Genomic DNA, 20397 nt, shown 5'->3' on the forward strand with positions numbered 1-20397 from the left:
GGTTGTGTAAACTGTACTATGAACCCGATTTATATTGTGTGCATACCATGTATCACTACTTAAGTTGACAGTGAATTGCGTTTATTGTAATGTTGAAGTGTTGGAGTCTGTATTCTGTATCGAAATATTGTATCCCCCCCCCCCCCCACTGTAATGCCCTTGGGCGCTGTGGGTACTATGTTAAATAAATAAATAAATAAATAAATAAATAAATAAATAAATAAATAAATAAATAAACACTTGCTTACAAATCGGTGAAGGCTGGCGTGTAATATCTTGTTACCGTAGGCGTGCGTAGTGTTTTGCGTTGCGGGGGGGGGGGGGGAGGCAATTTAACCCCCCCCCCTTATTGCTGTTGGTCAAGTCCGAAAGAAAACAAGGTCCGGAATAGATGCAAAAATTATATGAAGTGATGACGTGCTTTTCATATACGGCCTGCCATCGAGAACGCGCAACGACCCATCAGTGCCTACATAACCCAGTTTCCTTTCAGACGGTGCCGTAGCGTGGCGTGGTGTATAATAGAGAAAAAAGAAAGCGTGCCGTGGTGTAGTGGTTAGCGTACTGGTTAAGATGCTGATTCAGTGGTCGTGAGTTCGAAACGTGTGTGTTTGCTGCAAATTTTGTGAAATTTATTTCTGAATGTGATGTCTGTATATCGATCGTACATCTAATCTACATGCCTGTATAAACCTCTAAATGCAGATAAGTCAACCAAAAACTGAAACTTTTTTGCGCATATAGTAACTGTTGCTCCCTTGGGGAGTATCGGGAAGCAGCATCCGTTGCTCCCTTGAGGAGTATCTGGAAGGAACAACTAGTAAGGAGCAACCGCCCGGGGGGAGTAACAGTTCATCCCTTCGCAGTTACCCCCAAAAAGGAGGAATGCCTGTGGCAAATCAGTTGCTCCGCTAAAGGAGCTACTTCGATACCTTCTTCCTCCTTCACTTCTTAGAGTGTACCGTTTCATTATCACGTACATTAACTCCGGCTCCTGCCATCGCTTGCTGTTTCACGCTAGCAGGTTCTTTGTTCATTTTGCCCACTCTAAGAGCCAATGCATTCGATATGGTTGTTACGTAAGTACACACTTCTCTATGGACGATATGGCATAATAGCAAAGCGTGTCGAATATTTCCTACGATATTTGCAGGCGCTGTACAGATGAACAGTCGACATAGCCAAAGTTCTCCTTCGCGTTCAAATAAATAAGTGCTTCACGATTGCTGGAACAGTATACGACTCATCGCTTTGAATCGGCATCAAGTCCACCGTAGATAAATATGTTTTGATAAGCCTTTGGTGCTTCATGTGACGCACAATTCCATATATATATGCACAATTCTATACTGTTCTACAGCAGCTGACTTTCTGTCGGCCGTATTTAATATAACCGTTAGTTGTGACGGTCGCAATATATAGCGATGGTCAGTGAGCGACGGCTGCTAGTTGTGGCCGGGCAAAAGATGATAAACCGACAATGGAGTGCAAAGTAGAAGAACTGATAGCTGGGCCAGTTGGTGATAATACTTGAACATGTTTAACACAGCGCAACGACGACGAGGACACAAGAGAAGAGGAGACAAACCACAGCGCTGACTCGCAACTATTTAGTGATGTCAGCTGACTTGCCGTTTCATTGGTTTTGTGTGTCACATGGGTGTAGGGTTGAAGTGCCCCCCTTTTTTCGTTCTTGTCTTCTAATAAAATATTCAGTTGCGAGTCAGCGCTGTGGTTTGTCTCCTCTCTCTTGTGTCCTCGTCGTCGTTGCGCTGTGTTAAACATGTTCAAGAAATGGAGTGCAATATTTATTCCGCTTCTTACGCAGTGCACTTCCCTAAAAGCTGCAACACTTACGTCCAGTGATGCGCGAAAGTCAGTGACCTATTTGTGCTTAATTTTATAAAACATGTATGAAAACTTCTCTAGCCACGTTGTCTGGAGCATCACTCACTCAGAAAAGTGGTATCTTTCATAAGTGAGCCTGGAGCGCGGTTTTTGAAGCTTTCCCCAAACTTATCTCAAACTTATGCCCTTCTCGTGCTTTAATAAGTGAGATCTTCGCGAAAGGAAAATTTTGTTCCTGGAGACGGCGGCCATAGGCGTGCGCAGGGTTCGCCATTAGGGGAGGGAGTCTCACCGAAGCGCCCCCCCCCCCCCCCGCTGGTCGCGTTCGAAAGAAAAGAAAGCGATGACGTGCTTCCCACAACGGCCTGCCTTTGGTCATCGGCATTCCGGGGGTCAAACGGGAAGTAAAGAGCTCTTGGAATGCAACATCAGTCGTCCTCACCAGCCTTTCTCGTCAAAAACCTGCGCGGCCATAACCCTGCTATTTAAACAATCACGGAACAGGTCTGACTGAGTAAACTACGGTGTAGAGTAAACGCATGGGGCAGACTTGGCGCCCCCCTCAGATGGTTAGGAGCCCCCCCCCCCCTCCCCGTCCGCACGCGTATGGTAGTATCAAAGTGTTTCCTCTTCGCATTGTTTCTGTTTCCGTAGTCTACTACCCGCCACGGTGGTCTAGTGGTTATGGTGCTCGACTGCTGACCCGAAAGTCGCATGGATTGAATCCCGACCGTGGCGGCAGCATTTTTCGATGGAGGCGGAAGTGCTTGAGGTCCGTGCACTTAGATTTAGGTGCACTTTACAGAACCCGGGTCGAAATTTCCGAAGCTCTCCACTACGGCGTCTCTCATAATCATATCGTGGTTTTGGGACGTTAAACCCCAACAGTTATTATCATTTGCCGTGCTCTGCATGCACGTGCAGGTTCGGTGAGCATCCTCGCGAGTGCCTGGACCTGTACCATGGCGATCGGCCGCCGGGCGAGTGCCGCTCGACGCTGCTTTTCTGGCACGGCGGCTACTGGGTCGAAGGGGACCGGCAGTCGCACGCCTTCGTCGCCGACGCCTTCGTCGAGGCCGGGGTAGCTGTTGCCGTGGCCGGCTACCCGCTAGCACCCGGCGCCACGCTCGACCAGATCGTCGAGTCGGCCACGCAATGCGCTCGCCACGTGCTCGCACTCAGGCCTGGACCGCTCGTGCTGGCCGGACACTCGGCGGGCGCCCACCTGGCCGCCATGGTCGCCACGCGGCTACACGGTGAGGTTCGCTTTAGGACTCGTCAGATCGTTTCGTTATGAATTGGTACCAATATATTAAGCAAAAAAAAAAGTTACACGGTCCCTCATACATTTGCCGAAGACGGCTAGCAGGCAACAGCCGCCCTCTTTTCCTTCTCAAGTCTGTTGTACTGATACCCCCCCCCCCCCGCCACACACACCCACACACGCAATAAGCTTCTTGCACCCAACGTGGTTTTGCATTGCTTTCGGGATCGAAAGTATTGGAAGCCTTCTGTACATCACGTGGTTTTGCAGTGCCTCCGGGATCGGCTCACCTTCGACCAAGCGGCGTTGTCATGTGGTGACATCATTACGTGGCGTCATGATGACATCGCAATTTTCGGCGACCTGTGACGTCATGATGACGTCATATGGTGGGGTGCCGCCCGTTGCCTCCCGTCATCGGTTTGTGCGTATATAAATTGAAATAAAGTCCTGATTATCAGATGCACGCACCGTGGGAATCGGTTAAAAAGAAAAAGAAAACAACGTGTACCTTCACCCGTGTTTTTTTTTTATTTGTCGTTTCATTAGTCACTTTACTTTCACTTTCCATCGTTTTATTGTGACTAGTGCAAGTTATAATTAGTCTAACAAATTAATCGTTACTTTTTGAAGGGGCCTTCCAACACCTTATCATATAGAATGGCCTTCTATTGGATTCTGTTGCCTCACGAAGCTCCTACGTCATAAATTTTTCGACATACTAAAGAACGAGAGGAGAGCAAAAAAGAACGCCACAGGCATGGAGGAAAGAAAATATTCCTCCATGGCCACAGGTTAGAGTTCCCCTAGACTAAAAATGTAAAGGCCCGAACACACGTACGCGTTGCAGCGCGTCAACGCGTGACTTTTTGACGCGGCGTCGCGCCCTCTCCCTATGGAGAGGGAGGGGGCGCAGCTTCGCGTAGCTACGCGCCCTCTCTCCCCATAGAGAGAGGGCGCGACGCCGCGTCAGAAAGTCACGCGTTGACGCGCTGCAACGCGTACGTGTGTTCGGGCCTTTAAGCTACTCTTAGCTGTTTTCGGCACGAAATTGTAAATTATCTGCTGCGTGTAGGGCTAAAATATTACAGACTCACATTTACACAGGAGCCTTGAGGATCGGCCATGTCTTCAAGAAATTCAGGAGCCTTTCTATTGGGACAATGGGGGCAAGCGAAGTTTGGTGTGTGCGTGCCTGACGTACTACTTTTCTTTCTTTCGCATTGCGGTATGCTCCCTCTTAACATTTTCCTTCATCCATGCCGGGAGTTGTACGGCATCGGCGCTAATGAACCGTCCCGACAGTTCAATAAAGTATTGCTCAATTTAGTGGACCAGTGGTGAGTAGTGGGATTCGCCCAGTTTCTATGGCGCGTACCCACCTGAGTTTTCGCGTGCGCCGACAGCCACACCGACGGTGACACGAGTCAGCCAACATATACGAGCTTCGCTTGAAAAAAGTGCTATATATATGTTCAGAAAAACGTGTTTGGATCGAATGGAATCCTTCGAGCTACAACGGCAGTTGCAATTTCAACGTTGGCGTACGCAGGAGAGTCGCGCCTACGAAGCCTGCTTCTTCTGTCACCCGTGTTGGACGTGGTGGCGCTCCTGGGGAGCTCCGTGGCACGAGACGCCGCCATCAACGCCGATCAGGCGATGCGCAACAGCCCGCTGCAGCTGGTGGACGAGCTTCCCACCCACTTGCACATCGTGGTAAGTGCCAGCTCAGCTCTGAAGGAGTCCCTATTAAAAATTTCCGCCAGTTCCACGCCGCCCAATCCATCGGACAGCGAAGAGCGCGAGCGCATGCGATTGTCTAGCGAGGTCACGTGCATCATCACCATGCAGCACCTCCATCCTCATTATTTCGAGCATCATAATTTATCATCACCATCATTTCGTTTCATTGATTTCTTTATCCACTGCGGCCACTTGGTCACGTGACTACTACGACTGCGACTATACAAGATTAAGATAGCTTCCCTGTGAAAACGGTTTGTATCGTGCTATATATAGTCAATTTATTATCCTTTCACAGTAGCACAACTTTTGGCGCAAGAAGACGTCTGGTATATAAGCGAGAAAATGCTCAGAAAGAAAATACAGACTGTGGCGCCGCCGCCTCGAGGTTCCCGCGCCGACTTTTCTTGATGTCACAGATTTTGACGGCGTCCGCTTCACACGTGATTATTTATCAAGTGAAAAAAAAAAATTCGGCAGATCCCACGTACCGTGGGAGTCGGTGTTATGCGAAGCATGCGGCGGGAAGGTGACTGGGGCGTAATTTTTTTTACTGAGCGACAAGTTACAAAATGACGCTATAGATCTGTATAAATTTCATACGCACATATATATGTTCAAGAGCCGCACATGTGTTATATAACCAGTTGTTTACGGTTCGGTAACACTGCCAACGGCAAAGTGGCTATTACCAACACCAGAAGCGGTAAGCTGATATGTAGTGCTTATACTTGTCCCTTATGATGGATAACGCACGCACGTTTCACGAGCCCGTATGCATATGTGGAACAATTTCTTGACAGTTCTTGAACAAGGTCATCATCTCCGTGATCAGTGAGCACCAGCAGCTGGTCATGACTTGTTATAGGATCCGGTCGTAATCGCGGTGACGAGGGGTCCACGTGTAGTGAAGTATGAGGTATAGTACAGCTGTTGGAATTCATGGATGCGTCGGTCATTTTGTCGACAAATTGTCTGTCGACAGAGCCGGCGACATCTCGGTACCCGAAGTCACCCTTCGCGTAGGTTAGAGGCCGTCGAGGCTTGTAGGCCAGGGTAGTGCTACGTAGACCAACATCAGTGGATGGCGCTTGTCGTATTCGTACTCTACCTGGGCGTACGTGGCCTACGTAGCCTAGTCTACAAGGCGGCTGTCAATCAATCTGGCATCATCCTCGGTTAGCATGAGGCCATCGCCCAGCCTCGTAAGAAATGAAGAGGACACTGCGTCGTTCTGGCGGACTAAGTGCACTTTACGGTGCGGTGATGTGCATATCATACGTAACTTTCATTCATGTATTCGTCCGGGGTCGAGCAATGCTTCAATATAGCTTGCGGAATCATAGGAATACAAATTTAATGTATATTAGACTGCTACAAAAGCGGAGCCAGCACTGGAGCCACAGACTTTAATCTGATATGATGCCTGTATCGTAGGAGTGCACATCGTAGGAGTATCACGTATTGTTTATTGCTTTTCTGTAAAATTAGATAGCAAGCACCACAACCACAATTGACGCGTTGCATCGATATTACGCCTGAGTAGGCTGTTTTTCCAAACCAGTTTATAGACCTGGCGTGGCTCTGTGGTAGAATACCTGACTGCCACGCAGAATGCTTGGGTTCGATTCCTGCTGGGATCCTAATTTTCATGCTTTCCATTCGTCCGGTCAACGCTGCCGATGTTGGTTTTTCTTAACGCTCTCGCATTTAAACTACCAATGTCTGTTCTCGCCGTTCCTGGGTAGATATAAACTGTCAATCACCTGTGGCGCATACCCGTAAACCGCGGCCTGAGGTAAACGGGTATGTGCCACACCTGTCCAGTGGAAAGGGTTTGACGACGTACGCGACAGGATTTTCACGTTATCAATGTAATGACCCGACAGTCATATTCGTCAAATCCTCTTACCCTCCCATGCAAATTTTGGCCAACACCAAGTTAAGGAGGCGATTATGAGAGCACCCAGACGTAGGCGGCTAGATAGATAGATAGATAGATAGATACGTAGATAGAAACGCTCAAAGTGCCAGAGGTTCGCTAAGAAATGCTTCGCATTTAAAAATCACCATCTCCCACTAAAGGGAACCATGTGGGGGTGCGAAGGGTCGTTGCGAATGAAACACGGGGAACGGTGAGAGGGGTGCCTCGAGCACGGCAGCCAGCATACGTATACGGTTATGCTTTAAAACACGCAGTAATATTTTACCGAATAAGATTGATTATGTATGTGCTGTACAGTTACCTTTGTGTACTGTTACTGGATTAAAAACAAGCGTGTGCATGTTAAACGTCTCCGTAGCGCTAAAGCGCTGTCAGCCACGTAGCTTTCCTCAGTAAACCTATCAACTGTCCTACATTTCACGGAGAACTGAACAAGAAATGCGAATCAATATTTGAGCGCGCAGTGCACAAAGTGCTATTTCAACTCATCGTGCAGGAATACGGGCTTTCTTTTTGTTGAGAGGCATCCAAATGAACAAGAAGTAATTGAGTCGCGCTATACAGCAGTGCGTAGTAGGTGGACCACAAGCTAAACATGTGCAAATAATACAACAAGAAAACGTCACCCATTGCGAAAACGCTGACTGTCGCCGAAGGCGAGCAACCCGTTCGTCGGCAGAATGCGCTTCTCTCACAAGTAATTGTAACGTTCGGTGCGCTTCGTGCATTAATTCGGGAATGAAAAACGTACATATTACCACAAAGCTGCAGTCAACGCATTTTGTTTGCCGGAAATCGGGTCACATCGCTCACAACGAAGCGCTGTTGTGCACGTTTGTATACGTGCCGACAACCGCCTATCCACACTAGCGCGGTGACGGTGCTGCCACCTGTAGCCCGATCTCGCGGCGAATACATTCTAGGGACTTTAGAAATGTCCAATACTGCGAGGCTCGTTCGTGTACATAAGGCGCATTGCGAATCTATTCGTTCATGTTGTCTCCCGTTTCCCGAAAGCGCCGACAAAGCATCTCCATCGTAGTGTGGTGCCGTAGGCACTGGGAGAAGAGGATATGGAGAGGCCTAGCTAGTCCAGAGGGTGTTAGCGCTTTCTTATTCTTGCTAGAAAGTATGGCCCCCGCCTCCGCTTCCCGTAATGGCATACAATCAGCCGTGTCGACGCGGTGCAGGCTTTCCTGGTGGTTACCACGCATCCGATCACCATTCATTTTTCATCGATATATTTCGCTAAAAAGGTGGTGACATCTTTTTGCTGAGAACTCGAACTGTGCTCTGGAGCACGGCGCCCATATATTGTATATTGCAAATTTCGAGCACAGTAACCGCGAAGAAGCCAAAAAGCAACACCTGCCATGCAGGTGTTGTTTTTTGGCTTCTGGCAGTCACTGAATCACTGGAATGCAGGCAGAGGGACAAAAGTTTCTCTGCCTTAAGGTTCACATGTCCAGCAAACATGATCACGGTTGAAATAACCCGACGGAATCCTAGTGGGGAATATCACGTGTGATGACGAGGGACGATATACATTCTTCAAATATTCCGACCATTTGTGACAACTCAGAATGCAAACCCGAGGCACCACACTGTAAGACTACTAAGAAATCGTTCGCATATATCCGAATACTTTCAGGAGGAGGGTTTCTCGGAACCGTTGCTGTAAGGCATTCTCGTTTTACTAAAAACTGGTCTATCCAGGAAGGCGCGATGCACGACCCGATATACGCGCCCTTGTTTTCAATGTACACATAATGTACTTGGACATAAGTACATTCGAGACAAATTTGCACCAAATCGAGGAAATTTCACAAGCTTAACACCTGCTCAGTTGTGAAAAATCGATCTCACCCACGTCTTCAACTCTTTAACCGATCTTTATTACTCGCTTCCACATAACAGGCCGTTGATATGCATCAATAAACGCAATGAGTTCCAACGTTGCTCGACCATCCTGTTTTTGTCTGCGGCAACAGGCGAAAGTTAAGTAAAGGGAAAAGGCTGTGCACCGATATCGCGAAAAAGCAGTGTACACGTTATTATTCATCGTTATGCACAAAAAATATTCCTTATTCGTGCTTGAAAACGGACGTTGAGGCAGTATTTCACACGTACTCTCGATCCCAGACTTGTGAAACACGCGCCTTACCTTACTGAGGCGGCCCTTAGCAAAGGAAGGTTGAAGGAAGCTTTTAGAATACGCTGGCTCCCTCAAGGAGCTCCTTAACATAAGGAGGCATGAAGGGCTCCCCACGTAAGGTAAGGAAATGGTCTGATGTAAGGGCTAAGGCATTCTGTGCCACGCTGAAGTGACACGTGAAAGGTGAAACCTTTCATCTGGAATAGCTATGGTGTGTAGCAGCTTGATTATATAATTATATTGTACATGGCCATTACGTTTCCGTGACGACGTTAGAATATGAACGATTTATATTTCATCTGCTTTTGGTGGCTGTTCACCATATATAACGTTAACGTTTTTTATCTTGCTGCAACAAATCACTAATCAGGAGCCTCTTTGAAAGAATTGTGTAATTAACGTTTCCAACGCGAGTGTAGAAAAGAGCATTAAAGGAAATGTCCCGAGTTTGCTTCTATCAGCTTTTTCATGTTAGTTGTACACTTCTTTTAAAAAAATTTTGTTGCTGTGCGTTATTTTCACTATACTATTATTGTAGTGACTTGCTATGTGCCATATAGGCAACATTTCATTTATATTCCTTGGTATTACGTGCCAAAGACACGATATGATTACGATGCACGCCGTGGGGACCGGATTAATTTCGACCACTTGGAGTTCTTTAACGTGCACCTAAAGATAAGTGCACGGGTGTTCTTCCATTTCGCCCCCATAAAATGCGGTCGCCGTGGCCGCGGGAATCGCACCCGCGTCCTAGGACTTAACAGCGAAACAGCTTAACCGCTGAGCTACCACCGCGGGCAAAGCAACGTTTCGATGCATGTATACACACCGGATTTTCCGTCCGATCGCCCGCTACAAAGCGCAAGGCATCATTAATAATCATCGTCAACAACTAATATCCTCTAGCGGGCCCGGGTCGGGCCTTGTCATGAACACGCGCCCTGGATAAGTTATGTAATGAACGAACGGGCCCGGGCCGGGCCCGGTCTTGCAACCACGAGCTCGGGCTGGGTTCGGTCATGTACGCGGCACGCCCGAGCCCGGGCTGGGCTCGGGCTTCATAAAGCGGGCCCGGGCCGGGCCCGTGCAGTGCTCTACTCGTACCAGCACGGACTCCTAACACAGCAGGGAGAATTAAGGTTCCGTGAGGGAGAATGTGTCTGACTAAAAAAGGGGGAATAGAACACCTTTTGTTGCTCTGGAGGACCCTTTGGAGAAAGAAGTCGCGCTGATGACACACAACACCACATTAAAGGGACACTAAAGAGAAAAACGATTTTTCTAATATTAGTAAATTACTGTTTCACAACTCCAAAATCACCGCGCGTGCCGCGAGGAGACGCTTGGTAAGCGAGAACACGCGCAAAAAGAAAATGCTGGTGGCGCCGCCACCTTGAAGTTTCCGAACCAAACGTCGTGCCCTCATAGATTTTGACGGCGTCTGCTAAGTCCTATGTAGTTCTTAATCAGTAAAAATGAAGCACATTGTCCTCTGAGGAGGCCATAGAATTAACGCACCAAGCTTCAGGAAATTTCGTTGAGCCAATGACGCGAAAATACCAGCATTACACTTTGAAATCCATGACGTCACGCGCTGAGATATCAGCGCGATATTTAAAAATGAAGTGCAGTCGGGTACGCATTTGGGCGTGGTTGATTCATGATTACGAGTGAAAAACAGCGCTAAAAAGTGTGGTCTCGTGTCCTTCTTTGTCCCGTCTTTTTAGCGCTGTTTTTCAGTCGTAATTTAAAAATAAATCTTTGACCTTGATTTCCAGCTGTCAATAGACCTATCATGGTGAAATTAACGACATTAGAGTTCTCAGAGTACAATTTATCCATCTAAACCGATTCATTGCTTCACTTTGGTGTCCATTTAAGTTCTTTAGGTGATACAAATGTAAAACAGCGCAGGAAGAAGTGACACACACGGCGCTGAACTCGCAACTGGGTTTATCGAAAAAGACATGTTGCTTTTTGTCAAGCAAAATACTTAAAGCGAGCGCGCATGCTCACTGTCATAAACTATACGTTCGTCATCCCGAGAGGCACCGCAGCTCAGCCCTGTTTAACAGGCCCATTTCCTTTGACAATGATAGCTACACAAGAGCTGAGGCTTTTCATATATCGAGCAAAGCAAGGGATTGCGTTAGCCGGCCAACCTTCCCTGGCGTTATCATCAAAGGACACTGATCTTGTTAAACAGGGGTAACCGGTGAGCTCACACGAGGCGGTGCCTCTCGGAATGGTTCGTGGCCTCCGCTGGTAGCTCCAATTTCTCAGATGAGCGCCGCAAAAAAGAAAAACAGGGAGAGAGAGAGAGAGAGAGAGAAATGAAAGAAATTCGGCAGATCTCACTAATTCTGGGAGCCGATGTCATGCGAAGCAGTAGGGGAGTAGTTGCCTCTACCCCCCCCCCCCTTTTTTTTTTCTTTGTTGTTATTGATTTGAGTCAAGCGTTGACCGACTTGTTTGTGCATTTTGAGCATAGTTATGGGCATATTGTGGGCGGACCCGTAGCGAAGATTTTTTTTCGGGGGAGATGGAGGGTGCACTTGTCCGACGAAACGACGGCACTCACATTAGGGCACAGGTGTCACTTGTATCGAAATGAACTGCACGCGGACCGTGTGATGATGTGCATATCATAAGACGCGGTTTTCACCGTATTCCTCCGGGTTGAGCAATGGTTGACCACAGCTTGGCGAGACATAGGAGTTAATATGTAATGTTTATTACATTGTTATAAAAGCCCATAGTAAACACTGAAACCATAGTTGACGTTGCTGCGATATGACGCAATTATAGGGTCTTTGGAACATAGGCATGCGCACGGGGGGGACGGGGGACGGCTGCCCCCCTCCCCCAATTCACCTGAGAGGGGGGCGCACAGTCAGTCCCACACATTGACATAATAGGGAAGGGGGGCGCTGCGACTAGGGGAGGTGGCGCACTGTCAGCGCCATACATTGACATCATAATTGGGAGGGGGGGGCGCAGCGACGAACCTTTGCCCCCCCCCCCCTGAAGGGGAACCCTGCGCACGCCTATGGGGTCTTTCTCGTAAGCTGTGTCAAGAACTGGCGTAGCTGTGTAGTAGAATTTATTACCGCGATTTTTAACCTTTCCGTCCATCTGATATTTCCCTCACCGACAACGCTGCCGACGCCTGCCCCGCATTTTCTGCGACACAAGCTTCATAATGCGATAGCATAATGATTTTTGAAAGCCTGTCATCGCCGTTCCTTGTTTGATACAAACTGTCACCTGTGGCTAGTACCCGAATTCCATAGGCCGTGGTATGCGGGTATGTGCCACACGTGACTGAAAGAAAGGGTTTCATGACGTACGCGACAAGTATCTCACGCTATTCATGTACCGACCTGTTCGTCCTGTTCGTCATACATTAATACCCTTCCATGCAAATTTTGGTATGTTTACGAGAACGGAAATCTGGGCGAGTTTGTAAGAATGCATAACAGAGGAGATAGCGCAAAAATACGGACACAAACCAGGAACATGTACACCAGACGAGCGCTAACTTCAAACTTTGATGTATGTATGTAGACTGTCATGCATGTGTCAAGATAAGGAGACGACCACGAGAGACGTAAGTTGACGGACATACATACAAAGATACACACACACACACACACACACACACACACACATATATATATATATATATATATATATATATATATATATATATATATATATATATATATATATATATATATATATATATATATATATATATATATATATATATATCATGGCGGCAACGACTCTTGGAGGATAGGCAGACGACGACGCGTGTTTTGGCTGCTTTAGTCAAACGCCTCGCGCCTTTGTACTCTTCTTATGCGCGTCATGGCTAAGAAGCACAACAGCAATAGGATGTGCTGCGTGCCCCAGTGCACAAACCGAGCTGCCCCTAAGAATATAAGCCTCCATTCGTTCCCGCAAGATCCGCGGAAAAGAAAGGAATGGGTGGTGAGGCTTCGTATCGGTAAGCCTGTGACGCCGCCGATGCGGGTCTGCAGTGCACATTTCATCCCCAGTGATTTCTTCTGGAGCAATACAGGTAAGTGGAAATCAAGTGGAAATCACTTTCACTTTTCGCTTTAATTAACGTAGGGGCCCATACGTGCTAGCGTGACGCGACGCGATGGACAGTAAACAAAAAAAATGCTGCAAACTGCGGGAAGTTTAAGGAACGAGCAAGCAAGCGAGCAAACCTAGTGGACGCGAAGTTGCTTCTTTTCGTGTGATCTTCGCAGTTGTTTTTACAGAGATTCAATACCGACTTCGATACACAAGCGAATTCCGTGAAATATTTCAATAAGCTCCGACATTGTACGGGCACTTTTGATCGCGGCCAGGGCCATCGGGATTACGCTCGGTCGTAATCTTATGAAGCTGTATCGATACGATCGAATAATATTCATAGCGATTTATAATAGCAGTATTGCACGGGCACATTTGATCGTGATCAATGCCGATCCGAATCGCATCTTTTAATCGTGATTGGTCCAAACTGATCCACGTCGAGTTCGGCGTAGACTTCACCAAAATAACAATCGTCGTGATCTCGATTGCGTCTGATCGCGATCACGAGATCGTGTAGCAGCACCTGATTCGGACCGAGCCTAATCAAGATCGGCCCTGACCGTGATCAAAAGTGCCCGCGTGACAACGGTTTTGCGCGCGTCGGAGGCCTGTACAATGCAGACAATCAATCTATGCAGGCTTCGATCTAAGGTGACATGACGCGTCCATTTAACACCAAGCAGTTTTATGAACTTAAAACGGATCGAGAGAGTGTCTTAGACGAAAAGTGGGGCCCTCTGTATCTGCCAGTAACTTTTACTGTTCATTGAAACACATATTTTTGCTATTTAACGGAGACGTGCTCTACAGACTCCGAGCTGCTGTGGACACCTGAGAGGAAAATGCTCCAGTCTACAGTTGATGTACTGTCGCACATCGTGCAAAACGTGTCGCACCACGCTGAAGAACACGCAACGAGCTGTGTTTACAAGGGTCTCTCCGGGCAAAGCGGAGCGCCTATCATCCCTCGAGCAGCCATCTTGAGCCGACTTGCGCGCCACCTACAGTTCGCGGACAGTGCGAATATATATATATATATATATATATATATATATATATATATATATATATATATATATATATAAACAAACTACCAAAGTGCCTTTGGTTCATTAAATCAGCTGGAAGGAACACATACGAAAAATTCGGCAGATCTCACGCCTTGTGCGAATCGGTTTCATGCGAAGGAGTCAGCCAGTAGTTTATGCTGCATTTTTTTTTGGGGGGGGGGGGGGCTGTTGCGACCGGGTATTTAGATCCGTCCTCCCGCTGCAACCAGTTATTGCGACGTTAGGACTGCGTCGTACCCGGACTCCGTTTGGTATCGTAGTCGAGTCTCCGGGTTGAGGAACTGATGCTATGCTAGCAAGTTGGGAAAACGATAACAAGCATGTTTACTGGCACTTTCTGTACACTCAATTACATAGTGAAAAGGCAAGAGTTCCGCGAAGAGCGAACTGGATTAGCCTGTAACCGAGAGCTCAGAGCCTCTTCTCTCACTCAGCACCGTCGTTTTAACCCCTCAGGCTGGCTCCTCCTTCTTGATGACAACTAATCACACACACGACACCATCCACCATGGCACTAGCCAATAACACTGTCGCTGAGGGGTCGTTGCACTCCTGAAACAAAAATGTTGCAGTGGCTTAGCTCGGCTATGCCAGGATAACGTAGCGTTAGCAAAGGTTCAGCTGATTGTTCTTAGCTTTCCTGATTGTCTAGGATTAGCTTGATTGTCATGCTTACTGCTGCTCCTATGAAACACACACGGTATACGTATTATGTGGCACATGTATATTTATTTTGCCAGGCAACTACTTCGGGATCCGATGAGTTAAGCTTCTCCGCTCTTCTGCGCCGTTGAGCAGCATTTGCGCTCTCCTTCTCCATGGCTAAACCACACTGGCAAACGCCAGTCAGAGGCGCTATCAAGCGGCTCCAGCGCAGTGTCAGACGGCGACTGCACAGCGAAGGCGAATAGCTGCGCGCGCGCCAGCGCCAGTACGTCTACCTCGGCTACGACGTCACTCCTCTGGAAAGCGCTGACCGGCGGCAGCGGCGGAGTGCGCGGGAGGTGCCGGCTCCGATGCGCCAGCTGTGTGACATCACTGATCCTCGCGCATGCGCAGCACGGCTGTTGAGGAGCCACGCGAAACTGGCTCGGCTAGGCCAGTGTAGCTAACGCTACAAGAAAAGTCCGGCGGTCAACGACACGCTTGTGGGGCTAGTCGGGAAACAGGTTACTCGGGCATATTCATCTGCCTCTTCCCAGAAGGGCAGAAAAGGGTCTGCGGCGACTTTGACTCCTGTCAAGACTAAAGTCAAAAAATCTAGGGACTTTAGTCAAGACATACAGGACAGGTCTTCACGGCATGCAGCACACCAATCCAAGTCCAGGTGGCCCATTGGAAAAACGTCCCAAACTTTGACGTGCCTCTGTTAAGTCATTGTACCTCCGCCGCTCAACGGATTTCGTTCGAGATTCTACCCATTGTCGGTCGCTTCCCGTCCCGGGGAGTCCGTTTCTGGGATGGCCGCAGGCACACTGGAATCAGAATTGACGTTAACCCCGACATGAGTCTGTATCATAAGAGTACATATGTAGTGTTCATTGTTTGTTCTAAAATAACATAGCCAACACTACAACCACAATTGACGTTGCACCGACTTTCATACGCCTGCATATAGGGTCTTTTTCCAAAGCAGTTTCTAGACGTGGCTTGGCCCTGGGGTAGAATACCTGACTGCCACGCAGAATGCTCGGCTTCGATTCCTGCTGGGATCCTAATTTTTATTCTTTGCATTCACCGGGTCTACGCTGCCAGTGTCGGTTTTAAAGACGATAGTCTTTCTTGGGGAACTTAAATGCAGAAATTTTGGTCCGTCCGGCCGCCCGCCCGCCCGGCCGCCCGCCCGGCCGCCCGCCCGCCCGTCCGTCCGTCCGTCCGTCCGTCCGTCCGTCCGTCCGTCTGTCTGTCTGTCTGTCTGTCTGTCTGTCTGTCTGTCTGTCTGTCTGTCTGTCTGTCTGTCTGTCTGTCTGTCTGTCTGTCTGTCTGTCACACGATTCAGCCACACGGCCAAAGTTTAAGCACTTGCTGAGCGCCCAGCCATCTTGAACTGGTAGCTGCGTTCGTACTTGTGAACATTGTCGATCAAAAAGCAAATATTACACATATCTGAATCGTAACATCTATCCATATTAGGTGGTGTGTTCCTTTACTAGAAAATACATAGATACGTAATTCTAAAGACCCTAGTGTTTCTTAGGCTGCGCTGAAATGGCGCAGAAACGGCCGGCAGAAGACTAGCGTCTTTCGACGATATTTGCAGCGAAGCACGCAGATACGCTACCGATTTTTTCTTAACGCTCTCGCATTTAAATTACCAATGTCTGTTCTCGTCGTTCCTGAATCTTTGAAACGCAACGGTCGCTTATATTCAGCGGTTTGTAGTTACACTAGGAAACTGTTCCTGCAATACTCTAGCGCTGTTTATAAACTTCGTATTCAAAATTAGTTTTGATTCTTGCTATTTACAACTGCGCCTACGTTCCTGGTTATTAAACTCCTGAGCAAGCGAGGCTGACCTTGAACACATTCAAGTACGCAGTCGCAATATTTGCGGCAATTATACAGGTTAATTTGAAAAAAAAGAAAAAGAAACTTGTTTATGTGCGCAAATACTTCTCCCCAGATTTATGCCATTTAAGCATTCCTTTATTGCTACAAAATTTGCGCATTTATTTTGGTAGTAGAAGCACGCCGTCATTATTCCTGCAGGTTTGTTCAGTGATGTTTTCATTGCGGAGAGCGTTGATGATGAAATCGATCACTTTTAGTTTAATGACCCATTCCGAAATATAGCTTCTCCATGTGCCACAGAGTTAGAAGCCACCGCATGTAACTGTACACGCAACTTTAGGCTGCTACAGTACTGCGAAGACACGGCAGATTTGTGCAAATTGTTCTCGTTTAATCAGTATTTCAGGTAAAATTTTTGTTTGGGCGACAACTTTAATGTTACATGTGAGTATGAGTTTTACAAAGCTCGTATTGCAGGTTCTTGAGGCGAAGACGCACCGATTAATATTTCTGATTATGATGTAACCGCGGAAGTAATGTCCGTCACTTTTTTTTTTGTAACGGTAACGGTAACGCTTTAACTTTTTTATGGGTAACGCAGGGCGGTAACGCGTTCCTTTTTCTTTAGCGTTACGAATGACGTATTTAGTTAGTTTTTTTTCGGTAACGCATACAACACAGCCTGTAACGCATGCCCGTACACCACGGCCCTTGGTATACGGGTATGCGCCACACGTGTCTGATGGAAAGGGTTTGCCGATGTACGCCACAAGATTTTCACGTTGTTCATGTCATGACCAGACAGTCATATTCGTCAAACCCTCTTACCCTCCCATGTCAATCTTGGTCTACACCATGTTACGAATTTACGATAGATAGAGGCTTTAAAGTGAGGAGCACTTTAGGGGCCCGGGCTGTCGTATGGTGTCGGCGTCACGAAGGCAAAACTATATAAAGCACAGCCAGCATGAGGGAGGTAGCCTTCATAGATTACGAGAAGGCATTTGATTCGGTGGAGACATCAGCAGTCATGCAGGCACTGCGGAATCAAGGATCGACGAAGCCTATATAAACATAATGGAAGAAATCTACAGCGGATCCACAGCCACTATAGTCCTTAAAGAAAGCGACAGTTACGGCAGGGAGACACGATCTCTCCAATGTCATGAGGGCCCTAGAGAAGAGCAGTATCTCAGTAACCTATTCGTCAAACCCTCTTACCCTCCCATGTCAATCTTGGTCTACACCATGTTACGAATTTACGATAGATAGCTGAGGCTTTAAAGTGAGGACGACGAGCGAGCGATGGAAAGGAAAATGATAGGTGTAACCTTAAGAGACAGGAAGAGAGCAGAGTGGGTCAGGGAACCGGGCAAGAAGAAGAAATGGATATGGGCCGGGCACGTAGCACGTGGTCGGCGTCACGAAGGCAAAACTATGTATAAGCACAGCCATGTATAGCAAGGGTGCGGGAGAGGAAAGTGAGGGTGAGGAGGAGGGAAAGGAGGAAGCGAGTATGCATACTCGCTTCCTCCTTTCCCTGCTGTCATCTCTGTCAGCATGCTGCCATCTCATGTCGTTTGGCGTCGCGCAGGCAAAACCATGAGGAGAAAAAGGGAGGGTAGAGAATAGCATAGTCGTGTATAGTATACAGTAGAGCAAGGGGAGGGTGGCTATAGCCACCTTAATGGGAAGTGTAGGAAGTAGTAGGTTGCAAATGGAAGTGAAGGTGAGAATATCATAGCCGCAGCAACGGAGTAGAAAAGGAAAGTGATGGCGAGGAGGATATATGTGTGGGTGAAGAGGAGGTTTCCTTTCTCGACATAGACGTCGAGCAGGTTGCACCTTTGCAACGCCAGCGCTTGTTGCCCGTGAATGCGAGCGTCGCTGAAGTGCAGGCGAATCACTGCTCCGCATTTCCTACAGCTTTCACGTTGAGTGCAACTACATACTTTTCTTTTACCCCTTGTGGGCTGGTCGGAGATGCGGCACCCGATTTCCGTCCGGCTGCACCTCGGGAATCGGAACTCGCAGAGCCACATGCCTTCGAGCAGGTTCTTAGGTTTGGAAAGGCAACGGAAAAAAAAAAAGACGCGGGCGAAAAACCAGTGTTGATGACTGGGCGAGTTGGTACTGCATTTTAAAATTTGTTACGGCGTGGTAAGTAATGTGAAGGAGCGGTCACTGATGTCAAAAAAGAATAGAAGTCACACGGTCCATTATGCACTTGCGACGACTCGAAGGCAAAATTCATCTTCCTTTACTTCTCAACCGATTGTACTCACTTCCCTCTCCCCCATCCCCTCAAATCTTTTGCACCCAATGGGGTTTTGCACTGCTTCCGAGACCGGAGGCATTAGACACTTTCTGCACTTGACGTGGTTTTGCAGTGCCTCCAGAATCGGCCCACCTTCGGCCAAGCGACCATGTAATTTGATGACACCGTCATGTGACGTCTTCACTCACTTTGGCGACATGTGCCATCATGATGACGTCATAGTGTGGCGTCATCACATGATGACTGTTTACATTTCTCGTGTTGACGCCGACGGTCACGTTTCGTGTTTGATGAGGTATCTAAGGCTTCCGTTTTGAGAATAACGCTGATCTTTTAATTCCCCCATTCCCTGCTCCCCTTTGCCCTTCTGTCTTTTAGCGCACTGTAAACGAAGCTTAAAAACGATGGCACATGTAGACTGAGTAAGACTTGTTGCTAGACGAATTGGTTGATGTCAAAGGGATACATATTAGCGCAAACAATGAAACAAAGACTTTGAGAAAGAAGCAGGAGGAAGCAGAACGGTCCGGCGCTGAACACGTACACTGGACGGGCACTGCGATGCCATGCATATATGTATAGAAAACCTTAAACCGAAACCTTATTGTACCGAGTTCTTATATGTAGAGAGAGCTCCTTGTCGAACCGTCATGATGAGACGACGTGGTTCGTCGTCCTTCTCACTCGCGCAGGTGACGTACAGCGAGCACGACCCTCCGTGGTTCGGGCGTACTGCTCGGGCCTACCGCGAGGCCCTGGGGCGTCGGCGCATCTCGTGCGAGCTGCTGGAGTACGTGGACGAAGACCACTTCAGCTTCCTGCTGGGCGCGCTGCGAGACGGCGCGCACCGAGTCACCGCGAGGCTCGTCCGGTCTTCTTTGCCGGCGACCGCGCCCTCTCCGCAGTGAGGCACCGAGGTCGGCCATCGGGGGCAAGGACGAACCGGTCCACGCCGCCATCCTCGTCACGAACACTGAGCGCCGAAGAAGAAGCCCTCGCAGGACCCGATCGAGTTTATCCGCCTCTGTTTATTATTGGGGAGGCCTGCGCGTACCATATACTTCCCGGCTGCGTCTCTCTCTCTCGTCTCTAAATCCGTGCAGTGCGCCGGAAGCTATAGCAGAGCCCGTGCGTGTTTACCTGTACATTGTCATTTCCACTGCGATAGTTTCTATATGAAATAGATGTCGTTATCAGGTGGCGTAGCTAGAGAATGTTTTTCGGGGGGGGGGGGGGGGGTTCAACCATCCTTGTCTAGATGGCTTGCAGTGATGTCGTATTGCAGCACCGGTATGGGAGGACGCAAAGTTTGCGATGTCACATTAATGTTATGAAAGCATTGCATGCAGGTTCTTTCGTTATTCACGCATAGAGGCGTTCCTGTCACGTCGTTATCAGGTTGAAGCAGGTTAACGGCAACTTGTTTGTCATCAGAGCCGCCATCGTGGAGTGCAAGTGCGTTATGAA

General features: G+C 48.1%; 1 protein-coding gene across 2 annotated transcripts in view; it reads left to right on the plus strand.

The window, feature by feature from the left end:
• Positions 1–20136, plus strand: part of LOC119382883 (kynurenine formamidase) — an 82676-nt gene extending 62540 nt beyond the window's left edge. For both annotated transcript variants that reach the window (XM_037650777.2, XM_037650776.2), the window contains 3 exons: positions 2773–3104; positions 4665–4828; positions 19623–20136. In XM_037650777.2, the coding sequence (XP_037506705.1) occupies positions 2773–3104; positions 4665–4828; positions 19623–19838 (712 nt within the window). In that variant the 3' untranslated portion in view covers positions 19839–20136. The remainder of the gene's footprint in view (positions 1–2772; positions 3105–4664; positions 4829–19622) is intronic.
• Positions 20137–20397: the final 261 nt, after the last annotated feature.

Source organism: Rhipicephalus sanguineus, chromosome 2 (assembly GCF_013339695.2).
Source record: "Rhipicephalus sanguineus isolate Rsan-2018 chromosome 2, BIME_Rsan_1.4, whole genome shotgun sequence".
Classification (NCBI taxonomy): domain Eukaryota; kingdom Metazoa; phylum Arthropoda; class Arachnida; order Ixodida; family Ixodidae; genus Rhipicephalus; species Rhipicephalus sanguineus.